The sequence below is a fragment of the Palaemon carinicauda genome, chromosome 38, assembly GCF_036898095.1.
Source record: "Palaemon carinicauda isolate YSFRI2023 chromosome 38, ASM3689809v2, whole genome shotgun sequence".
Classification (NCBI taxonomy): Eukaryota; Metazoa; Arthropoda; class Malacostraca; order Decapoda; family Palaemonidae; genus Palaemon; species Palaemon carinicauda.
The window spans coordinates 41,370,968-41,390,967 of record NC_090762.1 but is presented as its reverse complement, the minus strand read 5'-3'; the positions used below and the strand labels follow the sequence as shown (position 1 = coordinate 41,390,967).

Here is a 20,000-nt window from a genome sequence, read left to right as displayed (position 1 = left end):
GTGGTTGTTGACTTTAAACCCACACGGGGGTCAGACAGTGTTAGGGCTTTCTCTGTATTAGTTTGTATAAGTAAATACAGAATGCATATTATTATGATTCAATAATTTCCAGTATTATAATTCACTTTTTTTTCCAATGTCTATGCAAATGAGAGGTAAAAAAAAATATTCACGTAAATGTAAAGCTTCGATGTCTTGTCTTCCCCTTGTTGTCAAGTGCAGTGGTGAAGTTCTTGTGAAGTACTAAAGTACATCATCCTTAAGTGATAAGAAGCAAGCTACTATATTAAATAAAATAAATAATATTAATGATAATATTGAAAGTGATACTGCTGTATTGATGTAAATAGGTCATAGCTCTGTTCTGCTCTCCTGTTTCGAAACGTGGTACTTATGTTGGTACTTACGTAGGCTATGTACTTAACTGGACCATTGTACTTAACATGGACCATGGTACTCTCGTGAGTCTCTGCAACACTTGCGTAAGTTGAGGACCCCTTTTTATATAATCTTGTCTCTCTTTCTCTCTAAGTGCAAAGAGACCCAGCAGTATTTACATGGTTTGCGTAGTTTCAACTTTCAGCCTCCTCCAGGTGCCAGTGGTTGAAATGGACCACTTGCTATTGTGTTGTGTTTAAAAGTTACAGAACTCGTTGCAGTCCAGTTTTATTTGACAATACCAAGCTAAATTGTAAGGTAAAGGCCATGTACGTATGTAGGGTCGCATGTGTTTTTTTATATATATTATATATATAATTTACCGTAAGCCAAATAGTACTTAAACGGGGCCACCGACTTACGCAATATGCAGAACTTTACGTAGCCACTTTACACGTGCTGCATAAAAAGGTTTGGATACCAGTCTAGGAGAGTCTTATACATTTACCTGCGTACAATTAACGCCTTGAAGGTTGGGGGATGAGCTTACGCGCCGGCGTAGACAGAAGGTGCGCGCACCCCTGACCCTACAGGTGTTAATGTTGATAGTGATGATAGTGTCAAGATGACTATACAGCTGTGTTGCAGATGTTTTTTCTTTTTTTCTGTATGCTCACATTGTCTTCTATATGTTGTTGTTTTTTTCTTTATTTATTTTGTGTTTGGCTTGGCTATAACCGCGCCCCCCCTCCATAGTTATAACACAGAAAAGTAGCAAACTGTAGAAGGTTACTTGTAGACTAGCGCTCTCTATATATTTACGCATACCTGTGGTAACTTTAACTTTTTTTATTTTAGTTTGAAGACCTATTTTTCTTGACCTAGGTAGTTGGGGAAGTTGCCCTCCGCTACTTCATCATAGGACTAAAATCCTTCAAAGTTTATAGTTAGAAATATATTGCAAGTGTCCTTTGAATCGTATAAACATTTTTATCGTAGTTTTTAATAATGAATTTGAGTAATGTATTGAAAAAGTAGATCATGTGAGTATTTAAAGCGTATAAGGCTTCATCCATCTCTAAGAACAGCTATAGAGCTCTACTGCATCCAAAACACACAAACACACTTTTAATTCCAAATAATTCACCTGGTTTTTTGGCATAATACTGCTATCTGAACATCAAACGATCATTATATTAAATGTTCTATCAGGGACAACCACTCAGGCACTTTACTTTATGTATTTAGAACAGCACCTTCCAAGTATTTCTGGTTTTCTTCAAAAACTAAAATACTGTAGATCAAAACTTAACAGAAAATCAAATTCGCATAGCAACCATTCAAAACTTCTCTTTGCTTTCGTAGATCAAAAAGAAAAAATCATACTTTTATATGTATATATTCTTTTAACTTTCTGGTGAGCAAGGCAATCCATATAATTTACAATATATATATATATATATATATATATATATATATATATATATATATATATATATATATATATATATATATATATATAATATTATGCATATATATATATATATATGTATATATATATATATATGTATATGTATATATATATATATATATATATATATATATATATATATATACGTATATATATATATATATATATATATATATATATATATATATATATATATATATATATATACGTATATATATATATATATATATATATATATATTGTATACTATATATGTGTATAAACAGCGATCAAACAGTATAAATCAAACCAAATAATATATCCGATTCCAAAGACTCGTAAGAAAATGATACAGATCAATATAATTATTAAAAATATATTGATTTATAAAACGTAAGTTTTAAGCATAGTGTCAAATCAAAAGCAAACCAAAGTCTTTAAAAAAAATTAAGAAATCATGAATGAGAGATCCAAAATATATTTGTATACCTTTTGGTTGAGACAGAGCCGGGTTAGATATCATCTTTTAGTGGTCTAAACTTTCAACAACAAGAACACCAGTGACAACAACATCAACAACAACAACAACAACTTTGATATTGATGATAGTGATAGCCGCGGGGAGGCCCCTTTTTATGAACCTAATATTAGCAGTGGTTAGACCTTACACCAATTCAGTGATGGTATAATAGCTCAATGATTATAAGGGGGAGGTTCACTGCATACTTCATCGTCGCTAGATCAGATATTTTATACTTTTATACTAACTAGTTGGTAAACAAACTTTAGGGGGAGTTGTAGAGGCACTATTATAATAAATGCTTCTTTTCTAGGAATAATTTCTGGTAGGTTTTTACTAAAATGAAATTAGCTGCCAGGTTTTACAGTTCTCATTTTTATCTTGTTTAATTATTAGTAGACCGGGTTTGTTTTGGCAGCTGCCTGTTGTAAGAAAGCTTGTGTAATGATAAACAAGTGTCAACCAAAAGGACTTAATAGTATTGAGAGAGTTTATCGTAGGATGCTCCTGTTTTTTTATTTGTTATTTTGGCTAGACAGTTTTGCAAAATAACGAAAAAGAATATAAAAAATTACAAAGAAATAGATATGCACATCGTTGGAAGGCAATGGATATATCTGCTCAATTTTACAAGTTAATAATTATCGTCGTCTATTCAACGTCTCTCTCTCTCTCTCTCTCTCTCTCTCTCTCTCTCTCTCTCTCTCTCTCTCTCTCTCTCTCAGTAGAATTTGGCCATGAGACCTTGGATTCAGGGGGTTGGCACCCTCTTCCCCCGCCATCTTATGGAATAGCTTATTAGAGAAGTAAGTCCTTTTAATATCTGTCTTTGTATTCTATTCTTTTTAGAGTTCCTATAGCTACTCCCGAGTCTGAGTTAATTGTCACATATCGTATATTTTAGATCGTGCTACAAATAGAGCACTGCTTTTCATTTTTTTACATATATACTTTTTAATGTTCAATTATATAAGCTGTCGAGAAAAAATATACAAAAAAAAAAAACGCCCGTTTACCATTATGAAACAGGCTGTTGTAGGTAAGAGAAATTGGGGAGGGAGTTTGCAAGTAGATCAAATATAACCGAGGAAACTATATATAGTTAAATACATATAAATATATACTTTTTTACATTAGTTTTTTATCTTAATTTTTTTTTTTTTGGTTGTGGTTTGGTACGGTACAAGGCTTCTCCGGTACAGAAACGGTAGAACTTCATGACACTAGTAATCTCTGCTAGAGTATTTATTAGCCCTATAGATATTAAGGAAGGCTTTCAACGTCAAGTTGTATGCGGTTCACTCGAAATCAGTTGTTTTGGACTACCAATTGCATATGCATACTCGCTCTCACAGGTGTATAGCCGCGGACTTGTGTGTGACTTGTATACATAAAGTATATTTCTGTGCATGTGTGGGAATGCTTAAGTGCAAACTTGCACATGTGTAAATATAGGTTTATGTAAATAATCACACCAATGTCTGTATACACGTGTCTATGGATGTATGTATATGTCAAATATTATTTATAAATGTGTATGTATGTGTATAGCATAACTTAATAAGTGGTTTTAGGCGATTATGCAACCTATGACCCCATGGCTGCTTAAAAGTCGAGAAGGGAATTAAGACTGATTAAAGAAGGTAGAATACAGGAATAATATTAAAATAACGTAAGATATAGTTCAACATGTCACGGAGGCCCATGCCAATTTTTAAAGATTTTAGACTTCATACAACATGGGTCCATATGTATATTTCCTGCAGTTCTATAAAAATTAAGAAAATAAAAAAAATAAAAGTCGTAGCTGTGAATATAATTAATCGTCATTATTATTGAAAAAAAAATATAAAAAATATGTCGGTGTCTAGTAGCTATGGAGCGGGGCCGTGCACACTTGATTTACTTAAAAAAAAAAAAGAGCCTATAGAAGACAATGCCATTACAAGGCTTTTTTTTTCATGAATGGCCTATGTGATTATTTAGTACTTAATTGGTACCAAATGACAGGGTTTTGGTTATGAAATTCCATTTAAAGAGGCCTTTGAATTTTTTCGTAATGTCATGTGCCAATGATAATATATGCTAGTTTAACATAGGCATCAAGCCTTGTATTATAACTGTTGATAGAATAAACAAACTTTTGACCGTACATTTACTGTTTGTCTTTATCTAGATAGAGCCCCTTTTAGAGTAGACAGAACTAGCCACGTAGAGCTCACACAAATCTTTTGTAGAAAGATGAAATAAAAAGAGAAATCAGTAAGGTGTGTGATTTCATGAAAATCACCACCTTCATCTTTTCTCTCAAGGGAAAGATGGAAGACAGATAGATGCCTAGACCGATTTGCTCTTGAAATCCTAATCTTGATTTTCATTTCTTTGATTTTATTATTATTGTTATGCTTTTTATACTCTGCTAAAATAGACACATCACCAGGTTCTAATTCCTTTTTTTTATAGATTGCGCTATCTCTCTCTCTCTCTCTCTCTCTCTCTCTCTCTCTCTCTCTCTCTCTCTCTCTCTCTCTCTCTCTCTCTCTCTCTCTCTCTCTCTCATTTTTTTTGCTAATTTTGTTCTTTTTTTCTCATAAATATATATGTGTACGCATATATATATTTATCAGCCTTGTATGTATCATATATCTATTTTATCTATATTATCGCCTTGTTGTATCTCTATACACCTCTCCATTCTTAGAGAGGGTGTGGGGTAAATATAAGCCTGGTTATTTAAAAAGAATATGATAATGCAATTTGTATACATATATGACATTAATTACATAAATATATTTATCAGGTGGAGATCACAACTTTCCAATAATAAATTTAGCAACTGGTGTGTGGCCGGCCCAGTGCACTCTGTTCAGAAATAAAATCAGTTCATAAAAAACAAAACAGCAAAGAAAGGAAGTTCAAAAACGTCTGAAACCAAAAAGATGATGATTCGCTTAAGATCTCAGTTCAATGATAATCAGGAAAAAAAAAAGAAGTTAACTGAAATGGTTTGTTGGTGAGCGGCATGACATACTTGGCTCGCGCTCCCAGTGACCAATGAAGGGTCTATAGCATATATACACCGAGTTGATCCTCTTTTTTTTTTTTAGCGGAAAAAAAGAACTCTGTCTAGTTGTCCCTGTTGGACATTTAATTTTAATGATTCCATTTTGGAGATGTGGTTTTTTTATTATTATACATAAATTCCCCGAGAGTGGGCTTTTGATATAGTCATTTTAATGCAATTAGATTTTCACACACTTAATTTGGGGCATCCAAACCTTTTTGTGTTCAGTATTCAATTGCAGTCATAAATGTCATCAACTATTGAATGCCTTCATGATAAGGTGTCTGATCTAGTTCTTTTTCTCTTTCCTCTCAAATGTTCTAGATCTAGTTTGGTCGCTGGGAGCTCTCCCTGATGGTATGTATTTCTTCTTGTTACTATACTAGCCACCCAGGGCCACCCTACACCAGGTCCGCCCACTTATGTCACCCTCTCCCGTGCCTGCCGTAGTAGGTGCTGCTGCTGCTAACTTAACTCTCGAAATCTTATTTTACAAAGTCACTTGTATATAGATCATGAGACTTTATTTTCTGTAGAGATAATAATGACCATTATTCTGTAACTAAATCCAATGTCAATATGCGAGCAACACCTCTCCCCATTAGCGGCGAGTGTGAGGGAAGAGTGGCGTCCTATGAGTGGAGGAGGAATATCCTTCAGCAGATCACTTCTACTGTAGGATACTCCTCCTCCTCCTCCTCCCGTGGTCAGCCATCGTGTAGTGTAGTCCTTGGGGGCCAAAAATCACCTCACCCGAGCCTGTTCTGTTTGCGTATTATTATGTAGCCCACATGAAAAGGAAAAACTAAAAAACAACTAGCCATAAAACCCAGCAAAATGATAATGAACTAAGAACTAAATTAGAAACAATGAAATTATCAAAAAAAGGAATAAAAAACCATTATAAAGAGATAGCCTGTGCTGCCCCACCCCACCACATCGGAGAGACAATCGAATTATATATAAAAAAAAAAAAATTATTTTCTTTACGGAAATGACTGGAAAAAAAAAACCAAAAGACTAATTTTCTACCATTTTGTCATCATATATATTTGTATGTCTAATGCTAAATTTTTTTTATAAACATTTGTTTATTCCAATTCTCACAGATATTAGCTTGAACAGATTATCTGGGGCATAGTCCAACTTGTCACACAGTTGAAGCATTAGGGTAAGTGTTCTCAAGAACAAGCATTAAAATCTCCTCTTCGTCAGTGAACGGAAGAACAATGTTCATTTTAGCTGTGTGGAAATTATTGGAAGAAATTCATAACTTTATAGTTATTATACTTTTACTTGAAGACGTTCAGAGAAAATAGTTATGATTTGTTTCCTTGGAAACAGAACTATCGATCTCTGAGAAAAAAAAAATAGAATTTTTTCAGTGTCATTTATTTCAATCGAGATCTGTTTTTGTTTGATTAAATTTCAATATTGAGTTGATAGAAGAGGTTATATAAATTTCCTAATCCTGTACAAGTCCTTTCTAAAAAAATCATACATGAACACGGTATACATTTATGTTGGAGTGCGTGAATTCCTTTAGAGTGAAAGTTTGCGAGTTTGTTGTTTTCTATCCTTTGTAAAAATGTTTTTCATATTTTGAAATTGTGAAAAAAAAAATATTCGCTTGAAGAAAGAAACTAATATTATTGACTAATAAGTAGTATTTTGGATTGTAAATGAAAAAAAATAAAGTAAAAATAATTTTTCATTATAGATTTAATGTAACTATTTTTTCACTAATGTATTAAGGTATGCGATACAAGTATGTTTGAATTTCGTTTTAAGAAAAAAATTGTCAAAGCCGTCAGCAATTGTGAAATGTTGATAATGTTAACCCTTGAGCCTCTCCGTTGGAATGAATGCAATACTCTCACATGGTAATATTTGATTAGGGTCACGTAACAAAATCTTTTTCCACATTACTACTAACATGTGTACACCAGTTTTCTACAAGCTCTTGATAATGGCACTGGTCCTGAAAACGGAATTTTGGACGCCAATGTTCCTCATAGGTACTCCTGCTTCCGATTGGGAACTGAAGACATAATAGTTTTTTTTTTTTTTTTTTTTAAGAGGGAAAGTGATAGAACACAATATAAAAAACCAGTCTGGTTAAACACTGGGAGTCATGGATGGTACGTAAAATCATTTCCGAGTCATATTTGTTTTAAATTTATTTGATATTGTGGGCAAAAGACGCCTGATTCCTTTCCAGACAATTTTGTTTATTTTTGGAGATGCTCCTCTTCGCTTTGCATCAGTTAATTTTGATTTTAATTTTCCATTTTTTTGAGACGTGAAACAATGATGTGTCTCAGTTCAGGATATTAATAGCATCCTTTCTGTAAAAGGAATCAGTGTCTTTGATTTTTACATATATTTATAAATATGCTGGGACAGGTTCGAGTGCGGCTAATTTTCCTCCATTTAATACCTCGGGCATCACCTAGGAATAAGGAAAAGAAAATGGGCTTCTTCATCATTACTATTCTAGTTTTTTTTTAATGGCGAAAAGAGAGAATTTCAAGGTATTGAAGGAGGAGGAGGAGAAAATAATGAAGAACTTTTAAGCTTTTATTCCTGGTCTTTTGAAAAGTCCATAACCACTTTTCACTTAAGTTGTCTTGACTGACTCTTTTTTTATTCTTATTATTATTTTATCTCTTTTTAATATAATTAAATTTGTAGTTTTGTAGAACCTGTAGCAAACTTAGTCTCAGGTTGTTGCCGGAGGTATCTTAGTTTTTTGAAGCTTTGTCATATGCCAATATAAACTTAGTAGTTTTTTTTAAAGTAAATGCAGTACCATGCTAATAAAGATATCTTACTTAGAATTGTAATTGCATGTCCAGTGCTATAGTTTATTACCATGTAGGAATTAGCCCCAAAAATCTGTTTCGCGTAGATTAATCTTTTTCACTTCTTCCTTAATCAAAAATATTGTTTAGAATTAACTTTTTTAAAATTGGATCAGAAATAAGTCGCAAATTTCACAATAATGATCACCACAAGAGCACTGAATAATTTCATTATAAAATAAGTCTGTCGGAGGAAAACGCCTTCAAAGGGAATCTTGTTCTGTTTACTAGTGTGTGTGTGTGGGTATCAACGAATTATCTGAAGGCTAAAGTCATTTTGTCTGTAATTTCATAGCCGGAAGAGTTGTCGTATAGTCAATTCTTTTTAGTGAGGCAGGTTTACACTCGCACGGGGTGCCCTTTTAGCTCGGAAAAGTTTCCTGATCGTTGATTGGTTGGACGATAATTCTAACCAATCAGATGGCAGAAAATGTTTCCGAACTAAAAGGGCACCGCTGCGAGTCAGCGCAAATGCGCCTCATTAAAAGAAATTGAGTATAGTTACCCAATGTTCCTAAGGTAAACACAAAGAGAATTGTCCTTGTAGGCGTTGTACATCCTCCTTTGCCTCAGAGAATACGCCATTGTTTTTTTAACGACTTGTCTTTCTGCTGTTTTCTTTCCAGGGATCCAGGCAGCCGCATATGCCGCCTACGCAGGTCGCGGCTATGCTAGCTACCCGAGCTTCGGGTTTCCTTACCCAGCAGGTAATTTGAACTCGGGTGTTGCTGCGCTCTGTCTTCCCCATCCGGTCGATGTGGGATTTTATAACCTGCATGCATTGCAGTTGTAACTCATACTTACACTCTGCAGATGGGAGATGGCTTCTTCTCCAATTTTATCATTTCATTGACTTTCATTTGGCAATATTAATTATACATTCAAAGCTCCTCAAAGTTTTTGGGAGGAGAAAAAACAAAATGCACGTGATGATGTATTACTTTGTACTGGATATTTTTATCACCGTGTATTTTATTGACTTTTCATTTCATGGTAATTTTTTTTCCCATTTTTGCAGATTTCAAGTACTTTGTAAATTTTTTCCCCAATTTTTGCTCTACCGTGCCGTCACCCAATTGTTGAGTTTACGAGCATAGGATCTATACCTATTTTGAGAAAGAGATCGGAATATAAAAGCAAAAAAAGAACTAAAACCATAGCAACTCTGCAAACATTTTCTATTAGCCATATGATTTCTTTTACACCTGCCTTAATATTTCTTCCTTATTCCCTCTATGAATAAAACAAAAGCGTCGTAAAAAAAAAGAAGCATTTTCACCCATTATCTTTTGGCTTTGATGCATGTGACTTTTTTCCCCTTATTAGTGAGCATTTACTACTACATGATGAAAGTAAATAACTCCTTACGCAGCCCAGCAAAGTTGTAGGCAAGAGTATTTGTACTGTAACTGTAGGGTTTGGTAGGCATATCTAGATCTGGTTTTTTCTCTGGTGCAGTTTGTGTAGGCTGCCAATTATCTCGTTCTGCGTAGTTTATTCGTCCTGTATTATGTAAGACTCGATAGAAGTAAGTAATGTATTTTTTGTATTGTGTTACTTTTATTCTTTTCATTTCCATTAACCCTTTCGGCGATATGGGAACGGATATAAGTATGATGAAAGGAAAAACTGTGTAATTTTTCATATTTTTTTTTTCCTTTCCTGTTTTGTGGAAGAAGGCACATGGTTGGGTATCTTTTCAATGACTAACGTGAATGAAATTTTTGTCCCACTAACCATGAATACTCTTTGGAAAGGTAGCCAAAACCAGCCAATTTTACTACAACTGAAAAGCTTTTATTTTTAATTTTTTTTGGAAAAATCTCACTTGAGAATGTTAATCCGAAGGAAGACAATTTTTTAAATCCCGGATGTTATTTCTGATATCAGAATTTTCCTTCTCTCACTCTTATCTTTTTTTTTTCTCCTTCATCAGTGAATCATACCGTATTGTGTGTCAGAGTTCCCCATGAAGAAGGAGTAATGTACAAGTGTCTGCTCCATATCGTCGTACAGTGTAAAAAAAAAATACTGAGGGCTAATTGGTAGAGTGGTGTGGTATGGCCCTCTCTCTCTCTCTCTCTCTCTCTCTCTCTCTCTCTCTCTCTCTCTCTCTCTCTCTCTCTCTCTCTCTCTCTCTCTCTCTCTCTCTTACACTTTTTTTAGCTTTTCTGACTTTCCTTATCTGTACTTGTATGTTCCTTTTGCTTTTTTTTCTGTCTTTTTGTTACTGTTGCATATATGTATATATATATTTATATCTATATATATATATACACACTACAATCTCAGTAGCCAGTGTGTTGGTAGTTGTAGCAGCAAGATAGTTTACGGAGTGACCTTTTTCTTGTTCATAAAAACCAGTCAACTGACATCACCTACCCTATTGGAGGTACAAAACACTCACCTCAAGATATGCTAAATTAGCTTTTTTTTTAACTTTTCTTAAGTTATTTTCTTGTGAAGTACTATATGTATACTTTTTTCAATCAGTCATAACTCCCTTGTTATAACTTCACTGCCATAGCTTCTCTAGTTTTTTTGTTTGGTTTATGTTGACTTGTTATTCGAAGTAAATAATCTATATATAAAAAGCTGCTACGGCAAAATTTTGTGTGTCAAAAGGATTCAGTCAGTCTTGATGTCCAGCTTGTTATGTACCCTTATCAGAAAGAAGTTTGTTGTTGATATAATGAAAAGTTTCAGTCAATTAGTAGGTAAAAAGATTTTGATTTTCTCTATTTCTTTTCCCAGGGATTGTTGGAATTTTGCCTGATGGCAAGTTTCCATTGGGAGAATATATCGGTTTGAATCCTGCTTTAAACCTGGTTGGGCACTCCTGAATTGAACACACACTCGCGCCAGAGATTGAGCCCAAAGTCTCATGCCTTGTATATAACCCTATGGACCTAATAGTGCTACCTGCGGCGCCCTTCTCAACTCTCTCTCGCCGTGTTCACTAAAGGGCAACATGATTCTCCTCTGTGATGATATACTATTTATTTGCTGATAAAAGATAGCATTTCAAAGACTTTGATAAAAAAAAAAACGAAAGGCTCCCGTGAAGATGATAACATTTATCTCTTTACCCAAAACCCAAAATATGATAATGTTTGTTATAGTGGTGAATAATTTGAGAATAGATTTTTTTTCCTGAAGATGTTTAGAGAAATGAGTCAGAAATTTCATTTATTTTTTATGTTGGGTTTCATGTCTTTTTTTATATATATCACTGAGGGACACTTCCTATCTAATCTTGTTGCTGCAACTGGATATAACCTGTCTTGTTTTTCTCTCTATATGCAAGTTTATCTGATTAAAGAATAGGGATAAACTTTGTTGCTGGATAAATGAGTTTGGTCTGATAATATAATAGGGCGAGATGGGTGCATTAGCCTCGTCGCTAACTCTGGTTTCGGTGTGAAGAAGGGATGACTTTTAACGATCATAGAACGCAGAACTGCATAAAATGGATTTTGACGAACAAACGTTGTTATTTTTACTCATTTAGTGAGAAAGCGATACTTTATTCTATTTATGAATAAGGAGGATAAGCCTTGATTTGGAACATGCCGATCATTTAAAGCTATAAGGTGGACAGGTTCTGTTAGCTTCGTTTTACACTGATTTCAGTGTACTGCGGTTTATTTAAATCCCACAAATCTTATAATTTTTGTACTTAACGGATATTGAAAGATGCCATTTCATATACGGGGTTATTTCCAATTTTTCATTGATGACGTAAAGGGTTGGGGTTCAGAAGGGAGGAAAAAAGGGCATTTGATCACTTTTTATATTCATTCAATTTTTTTGCCTCTGAAGTCCATAGGCATTCCGCTTGGGATCGTCTAAACCTCTTGAGGCATAAATGCAAGAGGTTGGCAATATGAACTATGATTTTTTATTTAATATAATGAGCTAGACTTGAAACCATCCCATCTTTCTCGGTCCATCCAGTCCCTTTTGTTGGTGGTGAGGTGCGGTCTCCGCAGCGCCTTTCTTTAAATAACCTTAGCTATATGAAGGAGTGGGAGAACACAAGTGTATCTCCGGCTTTTGGGGAAAATTGTATTTAACGTGGATCTGCAACGTTGTCTCTCTCTCGGTTCATCGGGTATGTAATTATTTTAACCTTCATGATTGGAGTTGTCATTCGTAAAACAGTCGAGAAGGTAAAGTCCATATGGGAGGCCGTTCCTTGTAATGAGTGAGTGACTGGTGAACTTTCCGTTATGCCTCCCGTATTGAATGGTCTGCAGTGGTTATTTTTTTATGGATTTTCAAATTGGTTATAGATGGCAAAGATTTAAATTCATCCTGAAGAAGTCTTTGGTATTGGGAGAGGCGTCCAGTTTTAAAAGGGCAGGATAGGTATACTGCTCCCAATGTGAAGAGCAGTAACGTCACTTTGTCACTGTCAGCTCGTGGGACTGGTGCATAGTCAAGGCACGGGCAACGATTATGTAAATATATTGCACTGGCAGTTAATTGGTTATGGTCGGATTTCATCGACCTTCCGGGGATGTCTTACAAAATCTAACCACCATGTATACGCTTTGTATACAAGGTGTGATGGATTTTTTAGGGTGGCGGAAATTTTCAAAGTTTTCTGGACCATTTTCATACTTTTTAAAAACCTATTTTTTACTCATATCACAATTTTTCATTTTCCCACTATTCCCATTATTTTTTTCCATTCTATCGCTCCTTTTATCTTCCTTTTAATGTTTTAAAGCTAAAGCTCGGTTAATGCCAGTGCCTTGTCTGTGCTGACCGGCTCTATTATTCCAAGGTCGATAGGTGATTACATCATTAGGGTCTTATTGCTGTCGTGACAGGTGGAAGACCACATTTGCTTTGCAAAAATTAGAAGAAAGGCCAGGTTACAATATCTTTTGACTAGTACTGTAGTCATAGGGTAGGAAAACGAAGCGTTATCTAAATTTGATTGAGGACACGTTCGTACGACAAATTATTTTCCAGGTTTTATTCTCATATAGAATGCCAACACGATCGGAATTGTTAGCTTGACATTAGTACTGCTGCAGTTACCTTTAGGTGATGTTCTAGTTTGGTGTTTGAGATATCAAAATTTGTAATATGAAATTGGTATATTTGATTAGAGCAGCTTGCTTAGTTATCGAACAACGTGGTAATCAATACAAAATGTACCACTCTTATAAAAGCCACGGTTATACCATCGATTGTGTCAAGGTATTGGGAATAAGAGTATTTTAAATAGTTTCAGTAATGAACGTTTGAATGATAATCTTTCTTCGAACTTGCTACCATATTAAACCACCGTGAAAGTGCGAATGACACAACAGGATTAAATAAGGACGAGTAGGTTAGTATGCATCTGTAGGCCAATTTTGATCACGAAAATGAACGATTTGTTGGAACAGGAGAATGCTTCATAATTACAATCATGGTTATTGCTCAACCAGAAAGTAAATTTTCCTAACTAGTGTGAAAAGTAGTGGTATATGTACGCATGTTCACACGTTTGTTTAAATGCATGCACAAATCAGTGCGATAAAAATGGAGGCTTGATATAATTTTTTCCCAAATACTAAAAATAAAAAAAAACATTGAAACTGGAAGGGACTGGATGACCTTCAGCAGATGCTGTGTAGGGAAGGTCATTTATTTTTATCCTTTAGTGTAAATGGAGGAGGAAGTTGAAGGATAAGACACCACTGACTCAGAAGGACGCCCTCATATACATTAATTGCCGATATATTTGTTGGGGACTTTGGGGTTATAGGGAAGCTTTAGTGGAATATATTTTTTTAAGCCTATGCCTTCGGGTTATTTAAACCGGAAGAAAAAATATAATTGATTTTTGTGATATAGTTCAGTGCGTGTCGTTGACTTTGTTAGCGCTCTATTCCATCCTTCGCATTTAAGTTGAATGTGATGTCTGTCAATTGAAGATTTTTTCAATTTAAGGAAATTGTAGAGGAACCGTCGATACTAGATTCATCAACTCCTCAAGTGATAATAGTACAACACTGTAGAACACACGAGAGATTAACGATCGTTTTCAATTAATTTCTAATAATTTTATTGCATTTTCGTATCATTCTAATTTTGTTAGGAAGTTGTCTCTTAAAAGAATAAAATGGTTAATCAATAAAATCATTCCATTTTTTTTGTGTGCGTATTAAACCACTTATAGTCGCTCCATCCGCGCGCTAGAGATGGTGTTCCTATGGTCAGCTCCTTCGATCTGTTTTTGTCCAGTCAAGAGAACTCCTGATTGTCCATTAGCCTTCTTTTTGACGGGTTTTGATTGGTCAATTGAGATTTGTTTTAGAAAGGCCCTGACCGTGTCGAACACCACCAAATAGGTCTTTTTAATCAAGATTTGTGAATCGGTTAGAATGGCAATTCTCTATTAATGGTCATCCTTCCACCTAAAACTAGAAATGGGCAATAAATTATTTTAACAAACGTTACCTAATGACTGGCTTAGCTAGTGAAATTTTATGAATGAATTTGTCGATTTTGATTAGACCATAGATTTTCCTTTTTCCCTTTTTGAGTTTGCAGCGTTTTTTGATTTTGACTTTGTTCTTCCATTGTGGAAGTTCAAGTCCCCCCTCCCTCATATAGCAAAGAAAGAATGTCAAATCCTTGGAATAAGTCAATGAATCATCTTAATATCTTAAATAAGGACTTCTGACACTGACCGTAGATATAGAAAGACTTTCGGAATGATTTCTTCTCCTATCAAATACTAACCTATTATCTGTTAATGGTAGTAGTTTAGGAAGGCTTCCGCTCTTAACTTGTAGTAGTTGACTTTGCAGTAGAAGGTTTCGCTGCCCGTGTCGCTTTTAGACGGCCTTAGGACGTTTCTTAGCTAAATTTGTAGTCTTAAAAGAAATGCTTAAATAATATCAGTAACTCTTAATGAATTGTGGTAATGGACTATACAGTACCTTTTTAATTATGATTTTTTTTTCTCGTTTTGGCACACAGGGATGGGTGCATGGCCAAGATATATCTTAGACTAATCATAAAAACTTCCCAGGGCAAAACTAGTCCTTTCAACTAGTTACCTTGTTTGTCTCTCAGATATACGCGGTCATTCTAGGGTCAGAATGTACGTACTAGGCCATTTAAAAAAAAGAACCCCGATTTTTAGCCTCTTCCCTCCTCTTTAGGGATTACGGTTCCTTAGGTCATTAGACGACGAGACGTAGGTGATGGTGTTACACATAGTCACGAGGCCAGTCATTGGCTACGATTCTCATGATAAATAGTTTCGACGATTGTAGGCCTAGTAATAAGTAGGGATGCGTTGCCCCTCTCTCGTGAACTTGACCTTGAAACTTTTAAATCCTCTCTTCCCTAGTCTAGCAAACAAGCACGCGCACATTCGCAATGAAGGCTGCACTTGGTAATGATACAAAAGCGAATAATTGAGATTCAGTAGTTTGATGCAGCTTTCGTTATCAAGTAATCGAGACAAGGGAGGATTACAATCGAGTGCCAATTCCGTCACTTTTTTAACTATGCAACTGCGATAATTAACTTCCATGAACACTCATATGTCGTCTAGTCAAGGAAGTGGTTGCGGGCCACTTAGTATTGTATAGTATGTCTTGTTTATTTCTTTTTTTGGGGGGTTGTTCATTTCTTCGTTCTCTTGCCTCCAGGATGCAATAAAAAGCTTCTGGAAAATCAGGGACAGGTTGTGGTAGACATATTTTTAAAAGTTCAGGAATGTAGGTGTTAATAGGTGAAGTGAAATTAAATGAAAATAAATGAAATATATTTGGTTATCATTAAGTTCATTGAACATATTTTAGGTTTAGAGCCACACGAGTTTGCACATTGATTTGTATTGTCATATGCGTGAATTTTATGTAAATAAATCCACTTCATATATGTTATAGTACGCTGTTTACTATTTGGATATATATATCTCTATATATACTTGTTGAATTGGTGAATTTTGTGAAAGTGCATTTAGAAATTGTAAAGTAGTCCACTAAACACATGGTCGAGGGGCTGAGAGTACTCGGGGTGTGTTCGGATTCTGCGTTTTAAAGATTTTTTTTTTTCTTGGGGAAGAGAAATCTGGTATTTTACGGAGATAGCCTACATTTTCTGTCGCCTTTCTCTCGTTCTTTATTTTTCGTTACCAGATCTTTCAGAGAAAGAAACGCATGAATATGCTGTCTCAACTCTCAAATACCCAGTTTGACTTCAGCCCTCTTAAAACTTGATGATTTTGAGGTTCTGAGGTGAAAAGCATCACCTCAAAAATTTTACTTTTTTTCAGTCAGTATTTTTACAGGGCTTCATCCGTTCTGTATACAATATTTTTTAGCCCAATCAGGACACAGGATTAGCTTTTTAGGATAATACCCACCCAGGCCCTCTCTTTTTTATCCTTTTAGAACCTTGAGAAAATGCAGGAAAATATTTTTTTTATATAAAGCTCCCGTTCTTCTTCATGGATGATTGTGGTGTCTCTCACTTTTTCTTTCTTTTCATTATGATCATACATTTCTATGGAATCACCCCCAAAGGCTCCATAGCCTCGATCGAGTTGCAATAATTCATTAATCAATGATACTTTCAATTAGATCCTAAGCTTGAGAGCTGCAACTGCATTGCATTGGCAGGCGCATAAAAAACTGCTCCTCTCAAGGTTGCAGAAATTGCAGAAATTTGTAAAAGCGTTCGAGAGCCCGTGGCACATTTCATGTCTCGTTTTGCAGTTACCCAAAATGATGGAAGCGGTGCTTGATGGACATGACCGATTTGAAAGTATTTGCACAAAAAGAACTTATAAATGACACTTATTTGGTTTTTTGGCTAAGGAAAGTTATTTCCTTTATATATACATATATATATATATATATTTTGCACAAAATATGATGTACTATGTTGAATAACTTCCACTCTTTAAGGCATGCATTTCTGTTATTTATTATCATTATATGTTCCCCTTGAGTTGTTTACGCATATCATAATTGTAATTTTCTACTTGTAATTTAGATGTCCGTACTCGGTCATCTAATAAACCATTGTTTTTATTTTTTTTTTCAATACTCTTCCCTGAGGTCCACAAGCGACCAGCCGCACCTTCTTCCCCTTTTTAATAGCAATTAACAATATTTCAATCTTCTCTCGGTCATAGTCTCATTTTAAACATTTAAGCTTCCTTTGTGATGATTCAGTCGTTGACACAATGTCCATGAGACACTGGAAATTCACACTTATGTCTTTTTGCTAGTCTTAAGGTGAGTGGCTTTGACTATAGAAAAATAAATCTTAGGGGATAGATTGTGCTGGAGTAGTGGTTCCCGCAGGGAAGCGTTGTGCTAGGGATATTTTCATTTTTATATATTTTTTTTTTTTTTGCTTCTCAGGCCGCCTTTCATGATGATAAATCTTAGGGTCTCCCACGGAGCAGTTCACAATCCATTAGTTAAAAAAAATGAGAAATTTGAGAACATTACTCCCCAACCTGTTCCACGTCTGTTCTCTCCTCAATTCTTTCTTGCCTCGCCCCTGCCATCTTCTTATTGGTTTGTTTTTCCTTCTTTATGGAGAGAAAGATTTCAAGAAAATGGCCGAGGCGACCAACCGAATGAGGAGCGAGCCGAAGGAATTTTGGCTTGAATCATTTCTTTATTTTGTGTTCTTAACGGGAGCCGTGATGATGTCACGTGATGGTCTGCAAATGGCACAATTTTTAGAACGAGACAAAACTCGGCGATGTAGATTTTTTTTTTTTATTTTTTTCATCATTTTTATTTGAATTTTTCTTTTGACTACTATTAATGTGGAATGTATCCTCCTATTGTTTTTTTGCGTGGACCCACTGATGGTGTGTACTGGCTGTGCTCTATAATCCTTGCCATGATGCTGAATGTATCGCCATCAGAGATGCGTTTTGATATGTATGCCTAAACATAAGTGCTACCACCTAAATGATAATAATAAATACGAGTCATTTAAATGATGTATGTATGTACAATAAATATAATGGTGAACATTTTTAAAATCTTCTATTTCCTTCTAGTTTCTTGCCAATACTTCATTCTAGAGTGTTTCTAGATAAGACACGCTAAGCATGCATGCGACCAGAGGCATGAGTAAAAGGTTGACCCACTTAGTTAACTTTTAGCTTAGAGAGAAAACTCTTTCGTATCAATAGTGTATTTCTGTGTATTTCTATCTAGTGAGGCGCAGCAATTTTGGCGGTGAATAGGATGTAGGCGCGAGCTAGTTCTTTCATTACTATTTATTGTTATTAAAAGTAGACCTTTTCTGGGATTTAACGTAATTTGGTAGAAGTGTTTGCTGTAAACGCCTGGTATTGTATCTCTGAATTGTGTTTACTGAACAGCTCTGTCCTTTTGTTATTTTTTCAATTTTTTTAATAATTTTTTGGAAATAATGGTTGATAATGATATGATCTCTATCTATGGATATGTTAGCGTATAACTCCTATAATTTCCTCCTCCTGATTTCTCCTCCAATCCCCTTTATAAATCTGCTTTTTTTGCCATTTGCTAATTTCATTATTGATTATCATAGACGATCCATATTATCAAGGCTGTATCGTAGCAACCCCTCCCCCCCTCCCCTCCCTTTTGCCCCCCCCCCCCTTCAAAAAGCCCATATATCTATTGTACACAATGTGAAATATTTTTAAGTCAAATCGATGAAGAAGTTTTATTCAATTGCTTGCTATCTCAAGACGATGTGACATTCTATGTGCAAGTCTCTAGTCTTGTTTTATTTGTTCTTTTTTTATGATTATACATAATGTGACTTGATCAGCGGTTTTCAGCTTTAGGGAGGCAGTTCGTAAGACCGTTTTTTTTATGTGAAATTTCTCAGTATGCAATTATCTGTCTGTGCCACAATTTAGATCAATTGTTACTTTCTCGTGTGCTTCAAATCGATTGGAATAATTAATTTTGAAGTGATATGATTATACTGTATGATTCAAGTTTGGCTTATGAACGTTTAATATGACCATGTCTTTAAAAAGATATAGTGTGTACCTTTACCACGTGTATAGAATTCAGAACTGTACTTAGTTACAATAGCGTAAAGAAACTTTCGGGAATCCAGCTACTCATATTTTTCAAACCATTTTTTCCTCACAAACCGCTAACTACAATTTTAAATTTTCATGAATACCAAATGTTTAGAGAGAAGGCAGAAATTGTGTTCTATTCATCCAGGTGTTTTTTCTCCATAATTTTTTTTTTTTTTTTTTTTTTTTTTTTGTTCCATTTTCCCTTTTTTTTTAAATGTGTTTTTGGGAGACCTTGCATTATTTGTTGCGACTCCTATTTTCAGTAGACCAATGCTCTGATGACATATCTTTTTTTTTTTTTTTACTATATCGCTTCGAAATGTAGATTTTGGATCAACCAACGGTGTGGGAGTGTTTGCCAGGTTTAAACCATAATGATCTTGTCGATGCCACAAAGAAAAACAAAATATTTAACCGGAGAGAAACTTTTTGAGACGTCAACCGAACTCTTTAATGAAACGTGGGAGCATAACTTGATATTTCATTCGTGATCAATTTCCTTTAGAATCTATCCCCTATCTCCTTGCCATGATTTAGCTAACATCCAATTTTTTCATCTAAGGAGACTTACAAGTTGAAATGATGGTAAATAAAAAAAACTTGCGTTCATAGAATTATGATAAGAATTATGATGCTGTCTCCTTGCC

General features: G+C 34.9%; 1 protein-coding gene across 1 annotated transcript in view; it reads left to right on the top strand.

Moving 5' to 3' along the window:
- The window catches only part of LOC137630578 (RNA-binding protein Musashi homolog Rbp6-like), a 76,960-nt gene that overhangs the window by 18,505 nt on the left and 38,455 nt on the right, over positions 1 to 20,000 (top strand). The window contains exons 3-4 of the mRNA XM_068362141.1: positions 5,737 to 5,769; positions 8,903 to 8,983. Of these exons, the coding sequence (XP_068218242.1) occupies positions 5,737 to 5,769; positions 8,903 to 8,983 (114 nt within the window). The remainder of the gene's footprint in view (positions 1 to 5,736; positions 5,770 to 8,902; positions 8,984 to 20,000) is intronic.